The 26,292-nt window shown below is 37.3% G+C and overlaps 1 protein-coding gene across 1 annotated transcript in view; it reads left to right on the top strand.

The window, feature by feature from the left end:
- serinc5 (serine incorporator 5) overlaps positions 1–26,292 on the top strand; it is a 114,362-nt gene that overhangs the window by 36,062 nt on the left and 52,008 nt on the right. Inside the window, exons 3-4 of the mRNA XM_028805727.2 lie at positions 17,212–17,390; positions 22,128–22,210. Coding sequence (XP_028661560.1) covers positions 17,212–17,390; positions 22,128–22,210 — 262 coding nt within the window. The remainder of the gene's footprint in view (positions 1–17,211; positions 17,391–22,127; positions 22,211–26,292) is intronic.

The following is a 26,292-nucleotide window of genomic DNA, read 5'->3' as shown; positions in this document are numbered from 1 at the left end:
CATATTTGTGCAAACTTGGAGAAACCTTTGTGAGGTATTTTTATAATTTAAACCTCTATTTTAAACCTGTGATTGTATTTATTTTTGTTGTGTCCAGGGTTTGGGCCTTGGTGGTGCCCCTACCTGTTATAGTATGTATAATTTATTTATTTTGGTTGTTGTTCTTATTTTCTTTTGGTCTAACACTGCCAAGCTGTGATTTTATTTTATTTTTAAACTGAGTGCGAATTAACCATATAATAATAATATTCTATGTTACACCCTTCACACCAGCAATTATCAAAGCATTTATTAGAACAGAAAGAAAATAACATGCAGCAAATTAACAAAATAAACCAAAATAGAAAGTATTTTTCATCATTGTTCCAGAACATTGATTTTTGTTTTGTTTGTTAAACTTCCTTAAACAGACATCAATCAGTAAGCAGGTGGGCTTGCAAAGGAAATGATGGTACTACCCATACAGTATATATTTCTCTGAGTATTTTAAGGTTGTAGTAGTGTTGTGGTTTTTTTTTTCGTTTTTAAAAGGAAGTAAAATCTTTTTGAGTGAATAGAATTTAGTTGTGTAATACTTGTCTGCACGTGCTGGCTGGTGTGCCATGTAAATCGTTTGGATTGGAAAGAAAAGAAATGTAAATTGGCTTTGTTAATGCCACACACTTGGAGTGAATGTGTAATATAATGAAAAGGAAATGATTCCACTAGGTTTGGATTCTTTCAGTTAGTTTTAGGCCTAGTATCCTAGTGACCAAATTTAATCACAAGGCATAGATGAAGGGAGTAAAAAGGCAATTCAAAGTAATTGCTGAGCTGCCTCCCTTACTCTGTATGTAGGACTGTTGGCCAATTTTTTCCTGTCACTGCGTGATTACTTAAAGCAGGTCATAGTACTTTTTTAAATGTTGTACACTTGTATCCACTTTATAAAATATATGGTGTTCCGGACTGTCTGTCCGGCAGGTTACAGTTTATGAGGCTCAAGGACTTTATCTCCAATGTGGATGTGAACAACACTGGAGCACCACAAGGAACAGTCAGACCTCTTTTTCTGTTCAACTTGTACACCTTAGACTACATATAAGTATAACACCACATCAGGTCACTTCCCTGATAAAGGGGATAAGACCGAGTATAGGAGTGAGGTGGAGAACCTTGTTATCTTGTGTAAAGAGAATTGTCTGCAATTTGACATCAGCAAAATCAAGGAGCTATTCAGGTAGTATGTGGAGATGGTACTCTGCTAGAAGTACTGGGAGGGGGTCATCAACATCAACAAGATGGCAGAACAGACAGTTCTTTCTTTGTAAAACTGGCTCCCTTTACATATTCTATAATTCTGTGACTGCCTGTATAATTTTGTACACTCTGGTGTGCTGGGCTGGTAACATCAGTTCAAGAGAGGTCCACTGAATTGACAAGTTAGTTAAGATGGCAGGCACAGTTGAGAGGTGCCCTCTTTGACTACTGGAGGTGGTAGCTGAAGAGAGAATAATGACAAACTGAGTGCCATTATGAACAATGCTGAATATCCTCTCTCTGACACACCAACACTGAGGACTTTCAGACAACGAAGTATTCAACAGAAGTGTGTCAAGAAACGCTACAGGAGCTCCACACCTACGGTAATACACCTGTATAATGCTTCATTGTGACTGACTTGGCTAAAGAGAAGTAATCAAAGGTTTTTGTGTTTTTTCATAATTCTGGTCTGATTTTGAGGGGGTGGTTTGTTGTAATATTTCTGGAGCTATCCATCCCGGCTAGAATGCCAGCCAACCCATGTTGTGTGTTACACTATGTAATCTTTAGCATGAAAGCATTGAAACCACATGCCATCAACCTATACTGTACATCAGTACCATTAAATTTCTTGACTTTATATCAGATTCCATAATTGAAGATCTTCAACAGTAAACAATATATATTTCCTGTTAATTATGGCAGTAAATTAGAGCGATAAGTAGCGTGTTTTGTTTAAATCAGTAATGGACATTTTTAGAAGGTTTATTTGCCTATCATGCATACAGTTTAGATCTTTCATGCATAAAGCGATTCACAGTTTGCTTTTTTGTTTAATTGCCTGTACTCTTTTGCAAAATCTCATTGTATTTCAAGTGCACCTGTGATCAGTTCAATCCACATAATAGGTGTGTTATGCTGGATGCATAGCCAAATGTGTTTTTCATTTAAGTTGAGATATTGATGACTTTGAAGTTATTCCAAGTAAGTCATTAAATTTGATAATAATAATTCATTTCATTTATATAGTGCTTTTCTCACTACACAAAGCACCACCACACAGGGAGGACCTGGGATATGAACCAATTTATTCAACAATATAAAGAAAGCAGGCTGTTCACATTATGTAGGTTTCACATCTAGTTACATGGACCCAAAAAGCCACGTTTTCTTAAATTTGAATGAAAAGCGCAAGTATAGCTGCCATGGCTTAACAAGGCAGCATGGCCTTACAGCCAAAGCATTGGACTCAAAATCACAAGTCTTTTAAATTCAATTCCTACCTCTGCCTCACTGTGTGACACTGAGAAAGTTACTCTGGTGGCAAATCCAGGCAAACTGTTCATTTGGCAATGTAGTGTTAGAATTATTTCGCCAAACAGTGGGGTCTTGATGTTGGACTGTTTAACAGTGTAAGTTGAAAATGATCCGGGGGTCTAGGTAGAGTAGATTAGGCAAATTCATAGCACCTATCCTCTTGTTTCTGTCAAAAACAATAGACAGGATTTCAGAAGATTTATCATTTTTTTTTTAAAATAAACTGAAATCTCATATTGGCTAAAGTATTCAGACTCTTTACTCAGAACTTAGTTGAATCACCTGTGGCAGCCATTGCAGCCTGGAGTGTTTTGGGGTATGTTGCTATAAGTTATTTCATTTTAAGAGACAGTTTCGTAACTTCAGTAGGAGACAAAGAGCATACCTGAGTGCAGGCTCATATATGGAATAAAGAATTTTTTTAAATTAAATGTGTATCATGTCTTTTGATATTGTGCCTCATTCAGTAGCCATATAAGTTATCTTAATAATAAATAATATCTTAATAGCTAATCATGTATTCATTTATATGAAATATGGTTATTACTTTATTATTAATTCCATGACCTCACAACTCTACAAAATTCCAATAGTAACCAAAATCCTAACGGTGCAATTTTTTAAAGGGTAATGTTGATTTATAGTGCAAAGGGTGTAAGGCAGGCATAAAATGAAGATAAAATGCCAGACCATCACATAGTCCATTTAAGCACACATTTTAAATCATTTTCATTGTGGTTATTCAGTTTCACTAATCAGACTGTTCCAGGGTTGCAGTAAACAAAAAAAAAATTCTACTGCCCACGACATACTAGATAAATAGCAGCCTCAGAATATTAAAAATGAAGCCATTATTAAAGCAGTTACGAATTGTTACAAAACACAAAGGAACTTTTTTTCTCAAATTGTCAAGGCAAGGCAAGAGCACACATTGTGGAATATAAGTTAATCAAGAGTAAAATATAAATGTATTTTTATTTATTTATTTATTTTAATGCCTGTATGGTGCTAATTTCACTTCCATGCCGATGACAACCTCAATGGATTTTGAAAAGAGCTGCATATCAATACTGCTTTTGTCTAAAAGGCTGCAGTCCATTCTGTGATTCATTCATTTGTTCTTGGGTGCTTAGCCTTTGTTAAATGCAGTGAACTGGTGTTATTCAAATTTAAAAGCCACCTACTGTGGAGCATTATAAGAGCTGCTTGGTGTTCTTCACTTTGTAGCGTGTTTCTTTGTATTTAATGTATTGGAGCCTTTTGATAAATTATCAGGGTAAAAGATTTCATTTCTTGCAGAAAAACTGACCCAAAGATGTGAATTGCTTAACTATAAAAACTGAGGGGGAAAAGGACAATCACAAAAGAAACTCTACAGTTAAATATAGTTAATATCTTCAGACAAGCAAAATAAATGAGCTTAACTTTTTTCCCTTTACACATTTCATAAATTGTTTATTTTATGTTGTTCAATTTCATTGATGTTTCTGTTGCTTGAGCTTTGCCAAACTGATTTTGTTATGGCAAAAAAAGTATTTAGTTTGGTTAACTACTTACAGGTCTTCTGAGCTGTGCTATTCTCACTAAAAATTAGTTATTGCATATATGGTTTGTAAGTATTTTTCGGAGAAATTTGCTAAACTATTGTCTTTACTGTATATTTTAATGTTTGAGTCTTAAACTATGCCATTCAAATCAGGCAGTCTCATTTTGTTATTTTTTTGTTTTTTTTAAGATAACACACAGGGAATTATGTGATGTCATGTTTATAATATTTTATATTTGAGGTACTTCAAAATAGCCCCTTTTTCCTTTGAGGACAGAATGTTTAACCAGTTCCATGAGGTAGCAGCCCTAGGTCCTCATCCAGCAGTCTTGAAGTTGTTCTAGCATACTGTATATTGAGCACTTTTTGACTGTTTTTAATCATCCTACACTATCTCAGTTGGACTTAGGTTGGGTGCCTGTGCGATCAAAATCCTCTGCTGCATCACCCCATCACACGTACAGTACAGAGGTGCATTTTGGGTCTGTATCCTGTTGAAAACAAATGATGGTCTGTCTAAGCACAAACCAAATAAGATTATGTGTTGCTGCAAAATGGTAGCCTTGGTGGTTAACTTTGTCTTCAGTCCTAAAAAAATCACCTAAGTGTCACCAGAAAAGCTGTCCCATACCATCTCACCAGCTTCCTGTGCTTCATGGCGAGAACCACACACACAGGATTAATTTTTTCACTTCTTCTTATCTGTCTCCTTTAGTGTCGAGTTGTTTTTAGCAATTCTACCAAAAAGGCCTCTTTCATGCCATCTTCTCTGAAAAGTTGATGTTGAAATGTGTCTGCGACTTGAACTTCATAAAGCATTTGTTTGTGCTGTTATCTTAGGTGGTAACTTCTGAGGCTAGTAACTGTAATAATTTTATTCTGGGCAACAGAGGTATCTCTTATTCTGCCTTTCCTGTTACAGTTCTAACAAAAGCTGCCTTCATTATAGTACTTGATGGTTTTTGTGACTTTCAAAGTTCTTGAAACTATCTACTGTAGATGAACTGATCGTCATTGTATTAAAGGACTAGCGTTTCTCTTTACTAAACTCAGTGTTCTTGTTACCACAACCAGAAATAATGTCTTTCTCTGAAATCTAGCTCCATATAGTGCATTTAGAAAGTATTAAGACCCTTTTTACTTTTTCACATTTTCTTATGTTTAAGCCTAAATAATTTAAAATCGTTAAAATAAAAAAAATAATGAATATCCCAGAGTAACTAACAGGATTTCAGAAGTTTTATCATTTTTTTTAAAAAAATAAACTGAAATCTCATATTGACTGAAGTATTCAGACTCTTTACTCAGAACTTAGTTGAATCACCTGTGGCAGCCATTGCAGCCTGGAGTGTTTTGGGGTATGTTGCTATAAGCTATTTGATTTTAAGAGACAGAAATCTGTATGTTCACCTATTGTAGTTCTGGGAGAGGAGGTAGAAATAGTGACTGAATATAAATACTTAGGAACTTACCTAGATAACAATCTTAACTGGAATACAAATACAAAAAAATTATTCTCTAAATGCAACCAGCGCTTATTTCTCCTCCATAAACTCAAACTATTTAAAGTAGACAAGGACCTCAAGTTGTCCTTTTATCCCAGTCTGATCCAGTATGTGATCACTTTCAGTTTCATTGCCTGGTTTAATAGTCTGACAAACCAAAATTCAAAAAAGCTCCAGCAGATTACAAAGTATGCAGCTAAAGTTATTGGGGCTGATGTAGATGATCTGACTAGTGTGTGTCGGAGGGCAATGTTAAAGAAACTGGAAATCATCTCAACTGATGACAGACCTCCATTACATGTAGAACTAAAGTTCAGTAAACCAGGAAGGATAATCGCTTTGAAAACCCACACAAATCACTCCAGAAACTGCTTTCTTCCTAGTGCCATACGACTTTTCAATAAGAAATATTGGAGATAATGATTAAGGTTTTGATATATATCCTGTAACCTTTTTCTTGTGTGTGTGTGTGTGTAAATATGTATTACCTTAACTGCCTTACCTTAACCTTTCTTGTTTCTATTTGTTTTATTTCATTCTGTCTGTTATTAGATGCAACTGAGAAGGCAAATTTCATGTTTTCTTGTGTAAACATGACTAAATAAAGAAACCCTAAACCCCTAGATTTGGGGAGTTCCTGTCCTTCTCTGTCGTTTCTCTTGAGGTCTCTCATGTTTATTGGAGACCATTGGTAATACACACCCTCCAGAGATGATCAATTGTTTCAAAGTTTTTATTTAGTCATCTTTACACAAGAAAACATGGAATTTGGCTTCTCAGTGTCATAAAGTTCTATCTATCCATTCATCCATCAAAGCAATAATGGAGAGAAATAAAAAAATAGAATAAAATTTTTACATCATTTAAAAACAAGTTCTTTGCCAACTACTTTAAGCTGTTTGGTAGTAAGTTTTTACCTAAAATGACACTACATGCCTAGAAATTTTGTTATCTCCAATATTCCTTATTAAAAGATGTAAGGGACTGGGAAGAAATTAATTTCTGGAGTGATTTGACCATCCCTGATCTATTGAAGGTAATCTCTGTGTCTGTTGACATGATTTCCAGCTTTTTCAACATTGACCACAGACAAGCACCAAATAATCTGTCAGCTCCAAGAACTTCAGCTGCAGGTTTGATAGTCTGCTGGAGCTTTTTTTCAAATTTTGATTTGTCAAAGAATAACTTCTGAAAAAGTGATATATACAGTGTCCTCCATAATGGTTGTGACAAAGATATATTTTTCTTGATTTACTCTTTTACTCCATAGTTTAAAATTGCAAATCAAGCAATTCAGATGTGATTAAAGTGAATGTTGCAAACTTTCATTTAAGGATATTTGCATACATTTTGGTCACACCATGTAGAAATGAAAGCACTTTTTCTGCATGATCCCCAATTTCAGGGCACTGTAATGTTTGTACTTTGTTGCATATCCCTTACATACAATGACTGCTTGAAGTCTGCGATTCATAGACATCTCCAGGTGCCGAGGATCTTCTCTCCTGCTTGTTTTGGGGACTTGTGCCCCTAAGTTTTCTCTTCAGCATATGGCAAGCCTGCTGTATTGGATTTGAATCCAGTAACTGGCTTGGCCATTCGAGCATTTTCCATTTTTTAGTTTTCAAAACTCCTGTATTGCGTTAGCATTATGTTTGGGATCATTATCTTGTTGCAGAATGAAGTGCCATCAAATGAGTTTGGAGGCCTTTACTGTAAATTGAACAGATAAGATGATTCTGTATATTTCAGAATTCATTATGCAGCTTCCATCAGCACTTACGTCATCAACAAAGATAAGTGTGCCAGCATCTGTGGCAGCCATACATGCCCAAGCCATAACACCCCCGCCACCATGCTTAACAGATCAGGTGGTACGCTTTTGATCTTGGGCAGTTCCTTTTTGTCTCCACATTTTGATTCTGCCATCACTCTGATGCATGTTCATCTTTGTCTTTTCTGACCACAAGGCCTTTTTTCCAGAACTCTGTAGGCTCTTTTAAGTCCTTTTTTTGCCAACTGTAATCTCGCCATCCTGTTTTTGTGGCAGACTAGTGGTTTGCATCTTTGTAGTGTTGCCTCTGTATTTCTGTTCACGACATCTTCTGTGAATAGTCAACTCTGACAATCACACATCTGCCCCCTGAAGACTGTTTCTGATCTGTTGGACAGGTGTTTGGGGCTTTTTCTTTACCTTAGTGAGGATTATTGTGTCATCAGCAGTGGAGGTCTCCCTTTGGCCTACCAGTCCCTTTGTGATTACTGAGCTCACTGGTGTGTTATGCCAGACTGTTGATTTAGGTAATCCTAAGGTTTGACCAATGTCACTAATGGCTGTATTCATGTTTTTCAGCATCATAATGGCTTCTTTGACTTACATTGGCATTAGCTCTTGTACTCATGTTAGACAATGGCAACTACAGATTTCAATGTGCACTGTAATTGCATCTGACTTGGTTGATTTGTGATTTTAAACTGTGAAGCAGTTTAAAGTCAAGGAAAATTGATCTTTTTCCTAAACATTATGGAGGGCACTGTTGTTGTTTTTTGGCTTTTTCTTTTTAACGATTTAAAAGTCCCGAATCCATTATGTAATAAATTGGTCAGCATTCATACTGTTCAGTTTCACAATCAGTATGTGAGGCTAGATGGTACTGAATGCTGAACTAACATCTAAAAATAGTGCTCTGATATATAAACCAGGCTTACTGAGAAAAGTGTAGATTTGATGTAGGATAACCAGCAGAGCATCTTCCTTGGTTTGCTTTGCACAGTTAGCAAATTGTTGGTTGTCTTGAAAGGACTTAGTCTCTGATGAAGAACATTTTAATGACAGATGTTCAAAGCATTTACTTGGAATGGAGGTGAGCACCACTGGCCTATAATTATTCAGACTGCTTGGCTTAGAAACCTTCTGAGCTGGGTAATGATTGACTGTTTCCACAGTTCATGTATGATATCGAAGCTCAGGGACTTAGTTAAAAACCAAAGGAAAAACCGGAGAGAGCATCTTAAAACAGGACTTCAGAAGCCAACCTGATATGCCACCTGGCCTCACTGCCTTTTTGGTTTTTACCTACCATGTTGATTTCTACACTTCAGTTATACTGATCTTAATCCCAGTAATATTTCTGGGATTTTTATAAAGCCTCTCCCTTACTTGTGGATTATGGGTACATTGGTTTCATGTCTTGTTTTAAAAAAAAAAAAAAAAAAAAAAAAAAATATTTAGTTCATCATCTAAAAGCTTGTGGTCCTTATCTATTGGAAAGGTTACACTTTTTATAGAATCCAATCCTACGATTGTTTTCAGATCTTTCCAGACCTAATTTGGATTGTTATTGTTAAACCATATCTTGATTTTATTTTGTTTCTTTTCTTGTACATTATTTAAATTTATTTGATTTACTTCTCATTCCTTTGCGGTAAAACACCATGTTCTACCTTATTTTCCCATTGACCATTTTGTTTACCTAAAAGCTGTAGTCCTGTATAGTAGTCCATAGCGTACTATTTGGGTACACTTTGAAAATTCTTTGTTTAATGTTCATTGATTCACACAATTTATTATATTCACTCACAGTATAAGTGGCCTGATGTAGTGTCTGTCAGTATGTCGACACATCCCCGTCAGTACAACAGAAGCACTCCTGCAGTTCTACTACACTGCCAATACACCAGTTTTGTGTTTTCTTTATGTCTGTTTTTCCTTGTTTCGGTTTCTGCTTGGTTTTGGGTAGTAACTAAACCACAGCATGGTCAGACACATCCAGTGCTGCTCTACGACAGGATATGTAGATGCCAGAGATGTTTCCATGTCACTTGTCCAATTTATCATCCCCTCTAGTATTAGTAGTATGGCAAGACTGATTCCAGTTACACAAATTGAAATCACAAGTTTGAATGAGCTATGTGATTTGGTTTCTAGTTTCTGACTAGTTCTAAAAAAAAAACTTTTCAACTGCAGCTCTGGCTTCAGAATGCGGTGATACATACCGTATTTTCTGCTCCATAAGACACACCTGACCATGAGACGCACCTAGGTTTAGAGGAGGAAAACAAGAAAAAAAATATTCTGAACCAAATGGTGTACTAATATGTTTAATAAAATATAGCAGAATAATATTTCAACCATGTAAATTCAACAGCGGTATTAAGAAACATCATCAATGTCATTAACAAATAAGGAGAGACTTTAAGGTTCAAGCACTCTTCTGGTTTTATGGAAACCCCAAGAACTCCTCATCGCTAGTGTCAGAATTTAAGAAGCTCAGTTGCTCATAATCACTTTGCGGGAGCACGTACCTATCATCACGCACGTTTGGACCAATGCTCCCTGAAGTTATATCGCCAGTCTAGTCCCATCTATATTCGTAATGCCACAAAGCCCTTCATCTCGTGTTTTGTTGTGGGTTTCCAGTTTGAAAAACGAGAATGCGGTGCAAGCACAGCCCTCGATTCAAAAAATTGCTCTGCATACCTGTTTGTCTCGTCTGACAGTAGCTGAAAGGCAGCTTCAGGAAAGAACAGCCTGAAGTAGTCCAGCGGCTGGTAATCTGTGGTGTCCAACAGCAAGCCATACTGTCTTGTGAAGTCTGGTAGCCAGTTAGGCTCCCACGGATCAATGTCTAGGTATTCCTCCCACACGAACCTTGCCATAGGTGCATCGGCTGCACGAATGGTGTCCCGATCAGCTGATGCCAGTTCCTCACTCTCTTGTTCAATTTCCTGATCACTCTCAACAAAATCAGATTTTGAAAATCAGAGTCCGACTCAGTGATAATGCGCAAAACATTTGTTTTCTGCACTCGCTTCGCTCCCTCGGGAGATGTCGATGCCATCTTGCCTTTGTGTACATTTGTTTACATTTTGCAACTCACGCACACGCAAGGATTAGATGCCGAGTCAATGAGTCTAACATTCCTCCAAGCACAGAGGGAATGCCTGTAACATATCAGTGAGTTTTGTCGCACTCTACCCCTGGATGTCAACTTTTGTCGGGTAATACACATCATGGTCTGTGACGCAATATTCGCTCCATAAGACGCACAGACATTTCCAACCTTCTTTTGGGGAAAAAAAAGTGTGTCTTATGGTGCGAAAAATACGGTATTCTGCTATACCAAATCATTTTATTTATTTATTTATTTTTTTACATATATTTTCCAAACGTAGAAAATTACAGTGACATACTACCAAATTAAACATATCATAATGAGAGATACAACCATTTTATTTCAAAATGATAGCAAAGGAGAAAAGCAAAACAACAAAAGGCTAAACAAGATACGACCCACCAAAGAAAAGGAGAAAAGAATAGAGACTCAACAAAAAAAACAAACTAACTTTTTTAAATATGATAAAACAATTAATAACAAAAGAGTCAAAAATCACAGGCCCAGTGTGCCTACTCTAAAATAATATTAATGAATTCTTACCATGTTTAAAAAAAAAAAAAAAAAGTAAAAAACATAAAATTTGATCGTATACTCTAAGAAAGAATTTAACATTTTTTTTCCTAATTTGTGATAAAAGGTGGTTGGAGATTACTGGGGAGATTATTCCAGTTAAGCAAGATCAGTCTGTGTGCTAGTAGTGTGACAAGGGCTGTTACAATCGACTTAGACACTTTAATTCCGTCCAAGAGTACACCAAATTACATCATTAATGGATTAGAAGTGATTGTAACACTGATTAAAGTCATGCAACAGATAGTATAGATGAAGTCCTGCAATGAGTAGCTCAATAGCTCAGTAATAGTTCCTCCATACCAAACTTCTCAATGTCTTTACAGACTTTGCTTTGTGCACAGGTGCAGAGTCATGCTTGAACAGGAAAGGGCCTTCTTCAAATTGTTGCCAAAAAGTTGGATGCACACAAAATGTCTTTGTATGCTACAGCATTAATAGTACCCTTCACTAGAACTAAGAGGCCTAACCCAACCCCTGAAAAACAGTCCCAGACTTATGATCCCTTCTCCACCAAACTTGTATAGTAGACACTATCCAGTCTATCCAGAAGTTCTCCTGGCAATTCATCACTCCAGAGAACATGTTTCCACTGCTCTAAAAGTCCAATGGCAGTATGCTTTACACCCCTCCAGCTGATGCTTAACATTGTGTACAGTGGTCTTAGGTTTGTGTACATCTGCATGGCCATGTGAACTCATTTCATGAAGCTCCCGATGCACTGTTCTTGCGTTGATATTGCTTCCAGAAATAGTTTGGAACTTGGATATGAGTGATTCAACAGTGGATATGCGATTTACACACACTATGTGCTTCATACTTGTCGGCCCTCACTTTGTGAGTTTGCTTGGTCTACTTCTTTGTGGCTGAGCTATTGTTGCTCCTCAATGCTTCCACTTCACAATAATAGCTGTCACCGCATATTTGACTGGGGAAGATCAGGCAGAGCATAAATTTCATTTACTGACTTGTGGTAAAGGGAGCATTCTGTGACAAGTGCCATGTTTAAAGTTCCTGAGCTCTTCAGTAGAACACATTCTACTGCCAGTGTTTATTAATGAAGATTGCATGGCTATGCACTTGATTTTATTAATTAACAGAGGGTGTTGCTGAAACACCTGAAATCAGTCATTTGGATGGGTGTCCCATCACTTTTGGCCATGTGGTGTATATTATTATGGAGATGGTTACAGTGAGGGAGTGATTAGCGGTGTGGCTTTATTCTCACTTAGCTGGTATTTCTGACATAGCCCAAAGTGAGAGTGTCTGTGTGAGTGTGGGCTTGTGTGTATATGTGTGTTTGAATGAAACAGCAGGGGCTCTGGGATGCTGTCTAGCAAAGGACTCCTGCCCTGTACCATTTATTGTCAGAACAACACGTTATATTAAATCCATTATTCAGTTTTTTTTCTTTTTCTTAGTTATCCCATTTTATGAACGGTCTATGATTTTAAATTAACTTAATATACTGTCGATTGTTGTCTCCTTTGAAACCCATCCTTATCCATTGCTCCAGACAGCCTTTATCATTTTAGTATTTTTAAGTTAATTCATTTGTTTAATCTAAGCATTTTCTAATCAATTGCAAATCTGATCATACTATGTATGGTACTCCACAATACATTATAGTTGTAGGATAACTCCTTTATTGGCTAATAAGCAAAACCTCTCGTACAGTAACACACACATTTCTAAACATTTGTCATTAATGATAAGTCAGCTGTTACACTTGTAAGCCACTATAAGCACCAGATGAAAATTGCAGACTCTTGCATAAACGTTAAGTGAGGACTGACAGAGATTCATTGGCCATTCAAAATGTTGAAAATTGGATTTTTCTGAACAATTCACAATCTGCGTACTCCGTTTTTTTCTGGATGTGTTAGGAACCAAAGTGACCTGACTAGATGGCCCCATTTTTGTTAAACTTATCATTTTAGAATATTTTTGTTCATTTTTGTATGCCAGGGTGCAAAAAAGTACCTAATAATTTTAATATTAGAGCTTTTTTTAATGTAACATGTAGCCAGAAAGAACTGCTTGTATACACACCTGCCAGTGTTTTAAAGCAAACTGTTAAATGATTTACATTTATGCAGATGAATTGTGTAACAAGTAAAATTGCCTTCTGTTTTTTCATTTTATTTATTTCGTTTTATAAATATAAGGGCTGTCAGAGCTTATCATTCACAGTAACATTGTGTATTCACTCTTTTTCAACCTTTGTACTATGATAAGCCAGATGAGGCAGAGCTTATTAATCACAAGTCATAAGAAAGGATCCAGAACTTCAAAGATTGTATAGGGCTTGTATTTGCAGAGCATACACTGCTTTAGGGGGTTTATTGTAGTTTCATTTAATAACTATAAATCATGTCCAAATGCTGTAAGAATCCACTACTAGTTTTGGACAAATGAGTGGCTCAAATATAAAATGTACTCTAACTGTATGTATTATTTCACGTATTTGTGAATGGACTGTATCTGCATACCTCAAAAGTGTAGAGTTGCAAGACTTTATCCTTGTGTCTAAATAAAAACTATTGCATATGGCTTATTTTCTTAGCTAGTAAAGTACTGCATTTTTCCATTTCTTTATGAGAGCAGTATAACCTCAAAAGAAAAATAAAGGTGTTCTTCAGTGAAAGAAACCACCTTCTCCCCCAGAACAGTGGCTTATGTTTTCCATGCAATCAGTCACTCTTAGGCTGGATTTATACTTCACGTGACGTGACGTATGCTGCAGTGGACACTCCTGCTACGCAAGCATTGTACTGTTTATACTTGCGCGCATACTTTACGTAAATCTGGAGACATCCACCAGGTGGCAGTGCGAGATATTATCACAGTTAGAACAGGTTCGGCTTCGCTGTGTTGTGAATTGCCTGGAACACCCATTAAATTCCGATGACAGTTTACCGCAATATCTCTGAAAAGGATGTTTAATGATTAAATCCATCAGTCCAGGGATTTGTCCATTTCAGCTAGAATTGGGCACAAGGCAGAAACAATTCCTGGACAAGGCATCAGCTCATCGCAAGGTGAATGCAAGCACTCACATACACTAGCGGCATTTTAGTGTAATCAAATCTGCATGTCTTTGGCAGGAAAGCAGAGCACACTGTGGAAACCCAGCAGGAAAACATACAAACTCCAGGCAGGGAATACCAGCGACGTGACTCCCTGTGAGACAGCAGCGCTAACGCTCCGCCACCGTGTCATCCCCATGTGTGTAATTATTAACAGTATTCATTATTTAAACTAAATTACAGATTTATTTGTAACAAGTAACATACATACTTTAATGCATTTCATCATGAAAGTGACATCGAGTATAAATTTAAGGATTCTAAATGTGCAGAGAGTTGGAATATCGTACATTTAATGTGCTCAGTGTGGTGATCTATTGCTGTTTGCCACTGCTGTCAGTACCGGAGGAAACACTAGAAAAAAAGACGGCACAGAAGACGGTATGTGAGACTTTTAAAATGTACTGTATTATGTCATTACGATCGGGAATATGCAACACTTGAATATAAAAGCACCACAAATGCATCTGTATGTTGGCATTTTGCTTCACCACTTCGAACCATTCATCAAACATCGAAGCGCGCACACCGATCTCGTAGGATCCGCAAAGCGGCTTTCTGTCACATGTAGATAGTAACCAGAGACTCTTGACGTCACATTCCAACTTTTAGCACACTGCTCCACCCGACTTTTTTCTGGTACTGCAACTCGCGCACGCATTGCGTTAATTTCTGAGGACCTGCTCAGAGGACACATCAAATGAACTCTGGGAACGCATGGCAGCCATGATGCGGGCACGTACGCATTCTGAGAGTGAAGTATAAACGAGCCCTTAAGCAAAGGCTAAAGCCGATTTCACAGTATGCGACTTGTACTTGCTGGGTGGGTTAGAGTTGCCCGGCTGATGTCAATTTAAATAACTGAAAATCACTGAGCATGTCCCATTTAGTGATTTAATATTGACTTTCCAGCACAGTATTATTCACCCCTTTTTCTGACATCTAGTACTGTGCTGCCTGACAGACATGGTGCTGTACAAAGGGCTAACAGCTGAAGTGACTTGTGCTGCAGTTGTGGTTCTTTACTTTTTCCATTCTGTCACAGAATGTAAAACATGAGACTTAAGACGGATGAACTTCTTTTCTGTTTGTGAGTTCCAAACACCCACTTTCCTTATTCATTGTTGCTGCATTATACTGTATGAATTATATGAATTGTACTTACAGATAAGCACTCATTGTTTGTCAATTCTTATACACTCATAGCCCACCACTATGACTGAAGACAAAATCATACCCATTTGATTTTGTTGGGGAGAGTAGTGGACTAATTAGAGTGAATCATTGGGTATGTCATACTACGTGGCTGGCAGTCAGAAGACCATGTCACCGACTACCTTTGACTCACTAAAGTTAAATAAATGAAGGCTATTATTGAAAATCACTGGAAAAGTCACAAAATGTGACATGGCCTTAATTACTTCATTATTTTGTTGCTTTCTATTTCACTACTTGATTAAAGGTATTGAATCATTTTGGTATTTTACTTTTCTTGGATGTATAGTAAGCCCAAGTCTTTTTATCCCTTGTAAGTTTAATTCACAGAAGAGTTTTCTGTCTACTTACTTTAATGTATGGAGTCTTTGCTTTCCAGGTAATAGCCACACATGATAAAATGCCAGACGCACATTCCTAGTTGCATTTAAATTGCCTAAAATTTAAGATAATGACAAAATCTGTGTGACCCTGGTACTAGATAAAATGTGCCTTTGTGGGAAGTAATACACAATAAATGCATCCTGAATATGACAAGTGAGCAAATATATAGAATAAATACATTTTAGTTATTTGCATGGAGTAGCCAATAATTAAGAAATGAATTGCAGTGAAAACTTATAGCATCTACGGCCATAATTGAGATGGTAAATATTTTAAATAACTGACTTGTTAAATCTTTAAATCAAAACAAAACTCAAAATGTATTTTAAATTTCACCAGACACCAGAAGTCTTTATTCACAGATGATTGAGTAATTCTGGATGTTTGAACCACGCATGAGAGGAAAGCTCAGAATTGATGGATTTTGTGTGGTATTGTACACAGGGGGAATGAGTATTTGATCCTCTGCTGAATTTGTAAGTTTGCTCACTTACAAAGAAATGAACAGTCAGATATTCTGTCTCTCTCCAAGTTCAGCAGGGGATGAAATACTTATTTCCCCCACTGTATATGAGGGAGAACTTTTATAAAACTTGTAACAATTTCCTTTTAGTCACCTTCAGAATCCTCTCCTTGAGATGCAATGCACTTGTCCCAGAGCTTCTCACATTGCTGTTAACATTTCCTATACTCATCTTTTATTCCCATGTCTAGAGCCTCTACATTTTTTTTCCTTTAATTTCTCCCATGGTGGCTAATCTTCTTCCCTTCAGTTTCAGTTTTAATTTTGAAAATTAAAAGAACTTGCTCACAGGGAGTGAGATCTAGTGAATATGGAGGGTGTGAAGTAACAACCACATTGTTTTTTGTTAAAACACTCTGACAACGCAGTGTGTGCAGCAATGTTGTAATGGTGCAAAGTGCAGTTTTGCCCATAGACACCTCAGCAGCTCCTTGTAATGTTGCTGATAAACAGTCTGCCCACAGGAAACAAACTCTTTATGATCAAGTCCATCAATGATAAAAAATGTGGCCATCATTTCCTGATGTTTGATAGGACCTTACCTACTTTTTTTTGGCTTAGTGAGAAAGATCACAGTAGTCTTGTGCACAGTTGTAGGATAAATGCCAGAAATTTGCACTCAATCAACTCCGCATGATGCCATTTTGCACACTGATTCACCAAACTGTAGGCATTTGACACCTAGCAGCATATTCAATAAATTCATTCTACTCCTGTGCTGTTGACCGCTTCTAGGAAATTTGGGGTCCTTGTATTCTAATGAATTAAACATTTAAAGATTGTAAATATTCAAAAGTGTAACACAAAATGTCAATATTTTTATTTACAGAGTTTACTTATTTTATGGTAATCTTCTCTACATATTGTAATTTTTTTGCTTTTATTTACTTATTTTCTTAATTCTCATTGTTCTTTTTCTTAGATACCGTTCTACAATGACCTCTGTGAACATCTGCAGGCAGGAGTATATTGTGAAAAACTCGTGGGATATTCCGCTGTCTATAAAGTCTGTTTTGGAATGGCATGCTTCTTTTTTGTATTTTTTCTTCTCATGATCAAAGTTCGTGACAGCAAAAGCTGCAGAGCCCACATACATAATGGGTATGTAATGTATGTCTTTCCTTCATGATGATTTAAACAGTTAAACAATTTCACTTACATATGAAATGTGTTTTTAATTGTTTTATGTTTTTTGTTATTTTTGCATTAAAAGATTAAAGAGAATGTTCCTCATCATATAGCAGAATGTTATATATGTCAGTCCAATTTACCCATTTATTTCTAATCTAGAGCTCTCAAAAGTTTCTTTCAAATACAGAATGTCACCTTCCTAGAATCAATTTATTTGCTTTTGTTCCTCCACATATTTAAGCTATAAGTAACTTTGTTTAAATGCAGTAATGACACGTACATTAACTCAGTTAATTTCCATCCATCCATCCATTTTTAAACCCATTATTGCTGAGCAGGGTCACAGGGAAACTGGAGCCTATCCCATCAAGCACTGCAAGGCCGGAACAATCTATGGGCAAGGTGCCAGTCCATTATAGGGTGAACACACATATACACACACACACACAGAGTAGGGCCAACTTAGCAACACCCATCCATCAAACCTGCATATCTTTTCACTGTGGGAGGAAACTGGAGTACCTGGAGAAAACTCATACAGACATGGAGAGAAGGTACAAACTCCATGTAGGAAGTACCCAGGAATGTAAACCACAGTCCTTAGTGTGAGGCAGCAGCACTACTGTTGCACCAGCATGCCACCCCAGTCAGTTAGTTGACTGTTTGTACAATACATCTTAAAACTGACATTCAAGCAGATGTCATGGAAGTTAAATGTACCTCTGAATTACTTTATAATAAGGCATACTTTTACATTTTGAATTTTGATAAAAGGTAATGTACTTAAGAGCAATAATACTTAAAAGCACAATCAATAAATTAGTGAATGATGATTTTATATGAAAAAAATCAAGGTGCATGCAAATTTAGCAAGATTTCAAAAATTGGCAGAGCAGTATGTCACTGTATTGTGTCAGTAGAAGTACTAAATGGCACAATAATTTTTGGTTCTTTCTTCCCTGTCAGGTTTTCTCTTGTATGTATGTATTTTGATTGTCTGAAGTTGTCATATTATTCGACTTCTATTCAGAGGGGATGTCAAATTTGACAACTGTGGTTGCTGATCTCATCAACTGAGCATATTAGACTACTGCTTAATAGCTTTCACATTTTCAGAGTATTGCTAACATGACCCTTTTTCTGACATCTTTTTCTGTTCCCCAAACATCTTCTATTTGTCAGGTCGGGTCCAAAACGCCCCTGTTCCTTATTCCTCTTAACTGCATTATATGCATTGTACCTCTTAGTGAGTGCTCATTGGCTGTCTGCTCCCACACGTGCACAAGCCTTCCCCTACAGCTTGAAACAAGGTCAGACCTATTTGATTTTGTCAGGGCGAGTCACAGAGTGGTTGGACTGGGTATCTTGGTATGTCAAACTAAACAACTGGTGATCACTTGAGCCCAACACCTGCCCCTGACTTATGTAAATGAAGTCTGGGACTGAAAATCTAATGGAAAAGTCGTGTAATGTGACATGTCCTTTACAGTTCTTAAAATCATGTCATGTTCCCTTTTCTTAATTAGTGTACTTCAGTTGAATTAAACTTGAATTAGTGTTAAAGTTGTTTCAGTAATTACTTGTATACTTATAGAATGGATTAAGGAAGAAAACAAAGGTTTATGTCAGGGCTATTCAATTAGAAATTCAGTTGGGCCTGATTTTCAAACCAAGAAATTTAGCTGGGCCAGACATTTTCAGCATCTGCTAAGCAGCTAGTAATAAGAAAATTTAAACCAACTCAAATGAATATATTGAAAAATAAGTACTATTTATTGATTGTTTCCCTTTTAAATTTGGTCACATCTGACACCGGCACATCAAAAAGTGCATAAAAAACAATTAAAAAAATCTATAACTGAACATAATATGTACAGTAGGAGCAATACTTTATTTCCATTTTTGAAATCTTAATACATAATTCGCCAGTCTCCTCACTCACTCACGTCCGTCTGAAGCCGAATGCGCAGTGGCCTTCTGCGCATTTCCGAAGCCGAATGCGCAGTAGCTTTCTGCGCAGCTGCCCGAAAAACCCTACGAGACCGACATCATGGCAGGCGGCGGATTTACGGGCGCGAAAATTCAAAGAGAAAGGCGACCACAGCCGCGAAAATTCAAAGAGAAAGGCGACCGCGACCGACATCCAACCCCAACATCGCGGGAGGCGGCGGATTTACGGCCGCAAAAATTCAAAGAGAAAGGCGGCTTCGATTAAAGCTCTAGAGGTCTGAAAGGCGATTTCGAGTACAGCTCAAGGCCTAATTACGCATTCATTCAATACACCTGTATCAGGTTTGTGGTGCTTATACTTATTATATATTATACTATTCCACTCGTGCCCGTTTCATCTTACGTTGTCGAAACGGCTCTTTGTCTAGAAGAAAAATAAACATTTTGGTCATATCTGACCTAGGCACATCTCAAAGTGCGTAAAAACAAAATAGTGCACAGTATTAGCAGTAACATTTGTTTCCCTTTTGAAATAAAATAAATATTTTGGTCATATATGACCCAAGCACATCACAAAGTGAAACTTAACAGAATAAAAAATGACTATCAATGCTGTCAAAGCTACATGTGCACAAACCCATAACAAGTCATAACAATAGCTAACACAAATGAATACAACATCTACTGCACATTGAGGTAACATACAGCTAGGATTAGTTTTAAATCACCACATGTATGGTTAGCAGTGCTTTTTTTGTAAACAAAAGGGTGACGGTACACATATGTGGTGTTTGGATCAAGTTGAGGTACCATGAAGGTATATAGAGGCCGACAATCCAAGTACTACAGGTTTTGTTTATTTGTTAAAAAAAACATACCATTTAAAATTTGAAATTGAGAACTCGTCAAGTATAATAATAATTCTTCACATTTACATAGCACTTTACTCATGACACTTTGTGAATTTCCACAGGGAAGACCCAGGATGTGAACTCAATATCTCCTTATTGTGAGGCAGTGATGCTATCATTGCACCACCTGCGTAGGCGTATTGTACTGCCTAATATTGTGCTTGACATTTTAAAATTACAAACATAGAATTTCCGAAATCAAAGAATATTAACCCCAGGATAATAATGAGCTCTACATTCTACAAAAAAAGTTATGTAGTCCTGCAAAGTAATGAGTGTTTAATATGATTGAGTTTTAAAGAAAATTCCTAGCTTTTTGACTGTTGTCATCAAATGCAGCCTTTCTACTTCGTCGTTTGCGTTGAATGTCAATGGCTGGTCATTGTCCTCGTAACAGCCATGAATCCCCAGGATCGAAGCGTGCAAGTTGACGGCCAACCAGTCTTATGGAGAGAAGTGCAGAGACAGTGCTTGTCAGTAATGAGGCTCTAATTGGAGTAACAATCTTTGAAAACCCACATTTGCACTCACTTGATGAAACTACAATATAACTAAGACTTGGCACACAATTAATTATTGAATCATTTAATATGTATGCAGTTCTACGACCAGCTTCCATGGCCAAGGTACTGTTATAAAAAAAAAAACAAACACTGTATCAAAGACATACTGCCACCACTTGTAGACACACAACCATGTGCTGCATTGTGGGTGGAATGTTGCTAGGCTACTCAGAGTGTTACGTTCACAGTGTGTACTACTGTAGGAATTTATGTAGGAATTTCTGAAGGCTCACAAAATGTGTTTTTCTCGCTTTTTCTCTGTGTTTCAGACAGGACCATGGGCTGGGCCAGTGGGCAACTCAGAGGTTGCTTCTGGGCCACATGTGGCCTGTGGGCCACCATTTGAAAAGGCTGGGTTAATGTGTTTTTTGAATATTGACCCAGTTGTTATAAATGGTTGTCCCATCCATCATTCACACTGCCTTTCTATCAATGTCTCTGTTCTCATGAGTTGAGATTTTGTTCTTTTTGGGTCCAGTTTGATTCCTGAATTGCAGTAACTCCATGCCGGGTTGTAACCATGAATGCTTTCGTGTTGGACTCATCCTCTTAGTTCAAGGTAGACAGTTTGTAGTACTTAAACTAGGAAGAAAGCCAACAAAGCAAAAGTTATACAACAATCCTTTGATGCTCCTTTGTGTTGCACCGCAATCCCCGCAATCCCACTCTCAATCAAGCATAAGGCAAAGGTACATGATACTCCTTTGTATACTACAGTAGATAGAAGTAGCATGCAGTGCTGCCTGTTAGGCTCGGGTCGTTTTGTCTGCTAGTCTGGCTTGTCTGTTGCCAGTAGGTGGCACTGGTGTGCAAACTGTAGCGCACAGAAAACAAACAGTGGAACCCTTGGGGTCAAATTTTTGGGTTCCACAGTAGGCTGTCTTGTGCATATTGTCCTAAAGAGAAACTATCCTAAGAAAAATACACAGACATACTGTTATTTAATGCTTAGACATATACAAGGGCCTTTGAGCATCTTTTTGTGTTACATGGCATTTTGTGTTTATGTTTTGTTTTTAAATGGTCAGAGCTCTAGAATTGTAAATTATTGAGTTATCTAACATTGCCCGAATCTGTTTATCTTTTAAATAATGCTTAAAATCATGCTATACTTGACTAAATGTTGTATTTTTAGCTTGTCTTGTACTAATATGGATTTGTTTTACTGTGTCATTGTGTTCACTACTCATTTGTATTTAAAAATATGTATTATTTCCAGTTTTGCATGCTTGATGTGGAGGGTGAGGCCTGATAATACCTAATATTTTTATTTTTTATTTTAGGTTCTGGTTTATTAAATTTGTGGTTTTGACTGCATGCTGTTCAGGAGCATTCTTCATTCCAGATCAGGATACATTCCTTGAAGGTATAAATTAAACTGTTTTCCTTCATGAGTGTAAGATAATCACATGAATGAAGTATGGGAAAGTTTAAGATTTAACATTTTAAAATACTTGTAAGATTTTGCATTGATTTCTCCCTTAGTAGAATCACATTTCTTGTAGTACAGTTTAAAGACGAAAGTTTGAAAGTTTAAGGTTTCTTTTCTTTTTTTTAATCATATTCTCAGTTTTACAGGTGATTTGGTATACTTTGAAGTTAGCAGTTGTCTACTTATTATGTGTTAGCAATCTCCTTTCCAACAATCTATATGTATAAAATGCTAAGGGGTGTGTCCATCTTTTAATGTGATTGCTTACAAACCACTGGCACGCAAATATTGATCAAAAGTGAAAGCTGATGACGTGATACATGCTGGTGAAGCAAAAAATATGGCCAGCGGGGAACTCCGTAAAGTAATGAGTTATTGGGACTTTCTTACGACTAGCCTGACAGGATGACATGGTAGAAAGGAAAGTATAGCAGCACCATCTGAAAAGTGAGAATCACATTGCAGAGGCCAAATATAGGGGAAAAAACAAAGAACAGCAACACCATCTACTGAGCATCAAGTGCAAGATACAGAATACCAACGCAACAAACGCAGGCAAATGCTTGCACAAAATGACTTCAGCTTAGGTGTTCATAGCAATGTAAACCTTATGATCAGAATAAAAACTACTATAAACTGTTATGGTACCAAAAAGAATAAAAGCCGTGACATTTGTTGAACAGCAAGCTAAGCATTGTTCACTTCCACTGCCCACATCCTGATACATTTTCACTTCCTTTTATATTAGGACTAAAACATAATATTAATTACTGAATTAAACCAGTATTAAATGGTTAAGGGTTACAGTCATTTGAGAATTCTTTGAACACTGATGGAGTAATGCACTGTAAGCATAATACTGTATTTTTTTATTGTAGCATTTTTTTAAATTATATATGTGTTTGAAAGCCCCTGAGTCTGTGTTAGTTGTAACACAGAGTGTGTTTGTGTGTTACCAGGCTGTGGTGGAGTGTTTTATATTGTGAGACTTGCCTGGACACCACCAGACTGAGACCACATCTTTATCAAGATACTTTTATTTTCTTCTCCACACAACAACACTACTCAGTCCCACACAACTCGCAACGTGCTTATAGCCCCAGTCTCCCTTCTCCTGGGCCTTCTCTCTCCTTGTCCCTGGGCCACCTGCACTCTCTCTCCAGGAGCTTCGTCCTGCTCCTGCTCCCGACTCCAGCTCTCTGACAGGAGGGAGGCGGCCTCCTTTATCCTCACCCGGATGAGCTCCAGGTGTTCTACCTGACGTCACGTCCTGGTGTGGCGGAAGCATCAGGAGAGCACCCGGAAGCACTCCGGATGACCCTGGAAGGATCGTCCTCCATGGGTGTGGCAGAAGTGAATAAGTCCCGGGCTCCATGAGGCTCGGGGCACCCCCTGGCGGTGACCAGAGGCCCCAACGGTCTTGAGCGTCCCTGCTCCCCTTCCGTGGGCCTCTTCTACTCCAGGGCGGTTGCCCCCTCGTGGCCCGGAGGATAAATAAGCCATAACCCAGTCCTTCCAGGCGTCCCGGCCGGGTCTGACCCCCAGCCGCATACCACAATATATATAAAAAAAGAGAGAGAGTAACATTTGGCATATAGGTTGATAAATACAGGGTGGTCCAGATCTAACTATGCAATTATTGCATTAAATTAAAAGTTGCATAGTTAGATCTGGACCACCCTATACAGTCATTTAAGGCCATTTGTACTTACAGCTAATGTTCTGTTCCCTCTAATTTATTAAGTGGGTATGAATAATAGAAGAGTTGGTATTTTCATTTTACAACCAATTTCTTCAATCCAAATGCACTATATAAAATGACTGATTTCTTCAATCCCAATTGCACTACACAAACTTCCCCATATTATGTTCCAATCGGTCACCATGAAGTACCAATAATTGAATGATGAGTTTTCCCCGTGACATAATGAACAGTGTGAAGCACCAACACATAAAGGACAAGCATATTGGGGGAAATGAGCATCATGATAATAAATGAACAGCAGTTCAAAAGTACTGCGTGGTACCCTGGAAACAAGAGGCCACTAAGACTCAAATATCGGTTTGTTCTACTCTTTACTGGCAGTTAAAACATGTATACCCATGACCCACACCAGACTAACAGAGCCTTGATTACAATGACCTGTACATTTTTACGGCCATATGGTGTGACACTATATTTTTCTATGTCTTTAGCTGTAAAATTAGCTGTATGCTTTTACAAAGTTTAAAGAGTGAGGAAGTGGAGGAAATCGGTTTTGTCTGATTGGTCAGAATTGACTAAAGAAGGCCAGTTTTATAACTCAATTACTTAATTACATTCTTTCTTTCTTGTTTGTTTGAAACAAAAATAATACTGAACTTGATGTGCGGAGATGTGCCCGAGATGTTTCATTGGCCCAAGAAGTGTCCAGGTGGGTTTTGTGGGTGTGTGTTAAGAGCTGCAGAGCGACAATAAGAGGGAGATTTGCAAAGGCATGCTCTCTTGGCCATTTTCCCATCATGAAGAGAGCACACCAAAATAATGACCTGAAGATAGCTGACTAGAAAGAATTGAGTATAACTACAAGTTTATGTGCCTCCTTAAACTACAGTACACATCATGCATTATCAGGTACTACTAGTTTATAACCAAAATTCATTGTACTCTGCTTCCTTAAAATTTGGGCATATTATGTGTAATACATAAATAAAAATTGAACTCTTTCATGTCCTTTTTATCTATTTTCCAGGTATTGTAGATGTTAAAGGGTCGGGGGATGAAGCTTTGAACTACAGTACCTGACAGTGTAGTCAGAGAATGAGATTTAAGATTTTTTGTTAAGGTACACATGATAAATAGTAATAAAGTGGAAAATAAGGTCATCTAGAACTTGTATCAAAACAAAACACAGGCCAAAGGATTTTTTTAATATAAAGGTATCGCAGAGCATGTTTTTTCCTTTTTTTTTATTTTAACATAGGTTTTTGCAGTCCAATATATAATCCAAAGGAGGCACTGCCTAATGTACCTTTGTCCACCCCATACTTAGAGGAAGCCATTACTAAATCCCTTTTTAGTCAAAATCAGCAATTGTTTATTTCTTTTTTACTGCTGAATCCATTTTTGCTCCCAATTTTATGTGTGATGCATCTGTGTGGTCTACTCCACCAAAGAACATCCATAGAATTTTATTGAGCTCATCCAGCTTTGATCAGCCCTTAAGAAATAAGCTTACACAATATGAAATAAGCTGGTGGTGATGCAAAGTGTGGTTGTGATTTTCTAGTGGAAAATAATGTCAGTTACTGCAGCATAAACTGTGCTTTGTCTTCATTCCAGAATTCTTAACACTATTTCCAGTTTCTCTCTCAATATACTTTCTAGGGATTTTTTGTTATTTAAAAATTTGTCCCTACCACATTTCTTCATAATTCACTTATGCTCACTGACGTTTATCTCTGACACACACATTTTAAATGCATCTTCAGTAGATGTTTCCTTGTACTTTCAACTTTATCATAGTGTTATTTTTAGTCCTATTTACATTAATTACAAATCCATCTTAGTTCCTTTTTCATTCTTGTTCATGTCTCTTTTAACTGTACAGTGTTATTGTATATATCCACTCCTATCTTATATTCTAATGTTCTTGAGCCACCCATTCATAACCTTACTGTAGTTTCATTTGTTCAGATGTTGCGGTTATCACTCTTAATGTTGTGATTCTATATTTTCCTTTGTGTAAAGTGAATTAAACTAAATAATGAAACAATGATGGTTAACACTAGAATCCCTGAAGCTTACGAAAAAAATAGTAATCCCTTAAATTCCTTCACACCTCCTCATCAGCTTCTTTATTTTGCAAATGTGTCAATCAGCACAAGCAGCCTGCTATCCCATCCCCCACCGACGAGACTCAAGTTCTTCCAGCTTATGTCTGTTTGTCTGGGTGTGAGGTACCTGGAATTGTTTAGGGTAAAAAATATATTGTTATTTAGAATACATACATTTAATGTGAGTTCCATGTCTACAA

The sequence above is a fragment of the Erpetoichthys calabaricus genome, chromosome 7 (assembly GCF_900747795.2).
Source record: "Erpetoichthys calabaricus chromosome 7, fErpCal1.3, whole genome shotgun sequence".
Lineage (NCBI taxonomy): Eukaryota > Metazoa > Chordata > Cladistia > Polypteriformes > Polypteridae > Erpetoichthys > Erpetoichthys calabaricus.
Note: the sequence above shows the minus strand (reverse complement) of the source record. Positions and strands in the feature narration are given on the sequence as shown.